Below are 3,865 nucleotides of genomic sequence, written 5' to 3'. Positions count from 1 at the left end.
CAGGCCCGGCCATCCTCAGGCCCGGCCATCCTCATGGCGATGGGTGGTGTGCTGGTTTTCCTTGTGGGGAGACCTGCCCCTGGAGTCGGGGTGGGTCTGAATGGGTCCCATCAGCGCCCAGCCTGGCCGTGCGGAGTGTGTCTGTCCCGGTGGGCTGGTTGCTGTGAACAGGTGGCAAGGAGCCGCCCGAGAATGAATGCTCAGAGGAACAGTCCAGTTTCAAAGGCCCCCAGATCTGAGTTCTCAGCGGGATTTCCTGGACTCCAGCCCTGCCTGCCTTGTTGTCTTTGCTCATCTCTGCCGCCTTCTGCTCTTGGGCTCTTCCACTTTACATCAGTTTCTGTTTTCTCACTTTTTAGGTGTCCTCTGAGTGGGGAAATAATTGAGGAAAATGTGTGGGATGAGAAGGTTGAGTTCAGAGAAGTGTAAGCTAACTCTCTCCTCCGTGGAGGAAACCAGCCAGTCAGCAGGAAGGGTCTGAAGACCCACCGGGCCCTCACGTGGGCAGCCTGCCCGCAGCCCTGGCCTGTGCAGAGGTCCTCAGGGAGAAGGCGCTTTCCCCACAGACCTAGCTGGCTCATCGGCTGTCTGGTGGACGTTTTGGTAGAGGTCAGGGTCTGGCGTTCACATCTTGATGCTTCCTGAGACATTCTCTTCACTCCCACCTTATCACGCACACGTGTTTCTGACCCGGGCCCTTCCAGCTGGGAGGCTGACGTGCTTTTCCCAGCATGGCCGCTGAATAGCCCCAGACACTGTTCGTCCATGCAGCTGCCCTCTTTGTTGCACGAAGTCGGCTCCCTGACAGCCTTCTCGGACTGGCTGCGCGCTCCGTCCCCTGTCCCCACGCATTCATCTTTGTAGCTGTGACTCACATAAGAATTCCTGGGCCGGGCGTGGTGGCTCACGCCTGTAATCCCAGCACTCTAGGAGGCCAAGATGGGCGGATCATGAGGGCAAGAGATCAAGACCATGCTGGCCAACATGGTGAAACCCCGTCTCTACTAAAAATACAAGAATGGGTTGGGTGCGGTGGTGGGTGCCTGTAGTTCCAGCTGCTCAGGAGGCTGAGGCAGGGGAACAGGAGAATCGCCTGAACCCAGGAGGCGGAGGTTGCAGTGAGCTGAGATTATGCCACTGCACTCCAGCCTGGCGACAGAGCAAGACCCCGTCTCCAAAAAAAAAAAATTTCTGAGCCCGGGTGTTCAGTCACTCTTTGGCTCTAGAGTCTTCCTGGCCCCGTGGACTGCGGTCCAGTTGCTACTGCTTGAGGGAAGATCCTCACCGTGTTAATAGCTGTGAGACAGAATCCGATCCCAAGAGGTTTTTAAATGACGTAGAAGCAGTCTTCACATCTGAGAATGCTGCAGAGGAGCTAGAACTGTGAAGTGTGTCGGGAGGAGAAGCTTGTTTTGGTTAGTTACATGCTTATAATTTGCAATTTATTCACATTTTTCTTTTTGGCTTAAATAGGCCAAGATGGGAAGATCACTTGAGGCCACGAGTTTGAGACCAGCCTGGGCAACATAGGGAGACCCCATCTCTATGAGAAAAAATTTTATAAAAATTGGCCAGGCATGCTGGTGGCACCTGTAGTCCCAGCTACTGAGGGAGCTGAGGCAGCAGAATCGCTTGGGCCCAGGAGGCCCAGGCTGCAGTGAGCAGTGATCATGCCATGCACCCCAGCCTGGGAGACAGAGACCCTGTCTCAATAAATAGTGACTCTCACACTCTTGCGATGTTGCTTAGTATATATCTTGTAATTCACCTTCCCTTACAACCCTTTTGTAAGCTATTTTCCGGCACAAATATGTTTTCTATTTATTTCTACATTAAAGTCTATGTGAAAATGCATTTCATAGTTCTTTTCATTCCTTCAGGGTGTTTTTAACTATTTGCTTTTATTTTTTGCTTTCTGACTTCCTTGATTTTTGATGTGGTCTTTCTAAATTAAAATTTTTAATTAGTCTTAACTTCTAGTGTGCAGGCCCTTCTGGTGTACTAAGAATTCTCACTGCCCATGACAGTAACACAAGTCCCAGAATTGTTAGGGTTTTTTGTTCTGTTTTTTAATTGACATAATCATTTTTCAAAATATTTCTTGTTACCCTAAATATATCTAGATGCTGCTTTGGTCTGCACTCCTTACCTAGTTGGAAGAAAATGGGGTTGACCTCTAACGTATATGTAGTTTTGGGGGAAGCTGAAAACATTCTAAAATTGACTGTCATGTTGGTTGCACAGGTCTGTGCTTGTTCTAAAAACCACTGACGTTCGCTTTGCGTCAGTGAGTCCTATGACGCGTGCGCGCTCTCCGCAAGCTGCCCTGCTGAAGGAATCTTACGCACTTGTCCCTGTGATCGGCCCGCAGGGTGCGATCGCGAACTCGCTGACCTGCGTGCAGCTGCACAAGAGAGCCGAGAAGATCGCCGTGATGCTCATGGAGAGGGGCCACCTTCAGGACGGCGACCACGTGGCCTTGGTCTACCCCCCAGGTACGGGCGCAGGGCGGGCTTCCCCTGAGAGATGGCCGCGGGTCAACCGCAGCGCGAGGAGGTCACTTACACCCGCTGGTGCCTGAGCCGAGGGCAGCGTGATGGCCGGGAGTCTGCGCTGTATCCAGCTGGCTGCTAAGTGGCACCTTTGTGTCTGGCTACAACCACTCACGGGCACCAGCCTTATGTGCTACTGTTACAGGCTTCAATAAAGTGATGTTTTCAAAGACTTTTATATCCAAATTTGTGGTATTAGATACCTCAGGTAACTTACTTAATAGTACCTAAGTCTTAACTAAATTCACAGTTACAAAGGTGGGTAATTCCTTAGCAAAATGATGTAAAATTAAACCTCCGGGCTGCCTTGTCACCTCACATCTGAAAGGACGGGTTGATGACGGCGACCACCAAAGCTGACAAAACCTGCCGGGATGACAGAGGCTGCGAGAAGTTCAGCTGCTTGTTCACCCGTTGAACTTGTCGCAGGCTAGCATTTATGCTGACAGGGACAGTGGGCACTCAGTAGTGTGGTCTGCCTCAATAATGATGTTTTTCTCCTTGTGTAGGAATAGACCTGATAGCAGCGTTTTATGGTTGCCTGTACGCAGGCTGTGTGCCCATAACCGTCCGTCCCCCGCATCCACAGAACATCGCGACGACGTTGCCTACCGTCAAGATGATTGTAGAGGTAACATGCCTGGGAGTGTCGGGGCCTCCACTGCCTGGAGCGGAGTGTGGAGCTTGCAGAGCGCAGACTCTGACATCTCCCAGGGCAGCTGCTGGCTGTGGGAGCCGGTGTGTGTTTGGAGTCAAATGGTCAGGACAGGACAGGACAGGGTCTCCACCTGCAGGGAGCCTACAGTCTAGGTCTAGAAGCAAGATCTAAAGGTGTGCATGGAGGCAAAGGCTGGATGGTAGCCTCTGCAGTGTCCACCCTGGAGAAAATGGCTCCCAAGAGAGGGCATCACCACCATTCCTCAGGCTTCCCCACAAACCCAGCCTCGCAGACCGACCACGGGCAGAGGGAGGGCTTTTTCAGACGCCCTCTCCTCAAGATGTAGAAGTTTCCTGCTCCTTTCTGAAAGTATAGATCTGATTTTCTTCGTATACAGCTGGAGGAGTTTGAGAGGATTCAGCTGTATTATCCCTGTTGAAGGAGGAACTACAGGGGAAAACAGTTTGGGCAGAGAATACACCTGTCCCGCCCACACCTGAGTCCCTTTTAGCGTGGTGCTGGAGACTCCCACAGTGGCCACTCCTGCTAGAAAGTCTGCGCGACGTGTCTGGGTGTGTGTGACGTTTCCAGGAGAACCATGCGTGACGTGTCTGGGTGTGTGTGACGCTTCCAGGAGAACTATGCGGTGTGTGTG

General features: G+C 51.9%; 1 protein-coding gene across 1 annotated transcript in view; it reads left to right on the top strand.

Moving 5' to 3' along the window:
* DIP2C (DIP2 disco-interacting protein 2 homolog C (Drosophila)) overlaps positions 1–3,865 on the top strand; it is a 296,340-nt gene that overhangs the window by 225,370 nt on the left and 67,105 nt on the right. Inside the window, exons 26-27 of the mRNA XM_011991552.1 lie at positions 2,372–2,495; positions 3,062–3,183. Coding sequence (XP_011846942.1) covers positions 2,372–2,495; positions 3,062–3,183 — 246 coding nt within the window. The remainder of the gene's footprint in view (positions 1–2,371; positions 2,496–3,061; positions 3,184–3,865) is intronic.

This window comes from Mandrillus leucophaeus, unplaced genomic scaffold (assembly GCF_000951045.1).
Source record: "Mandrillus leucophaeus isolate KB7577 unplaced genomic scaffold, Mleu.le_1.0 Scaffold399, whole genome shotgun sequence".
Taxonomy (NCBI): domain Eukaryota; kingdom Metazoa; phylum Chordata; class Mammalia; order Primates; family Cercopithecidae; genus Mandrillus; species Mandrillus leucophaeus.
Note: the sequence above shows the minus strand (reverse complement) of the source record. Positions and strands in the feature narration are given on the sequence as shown.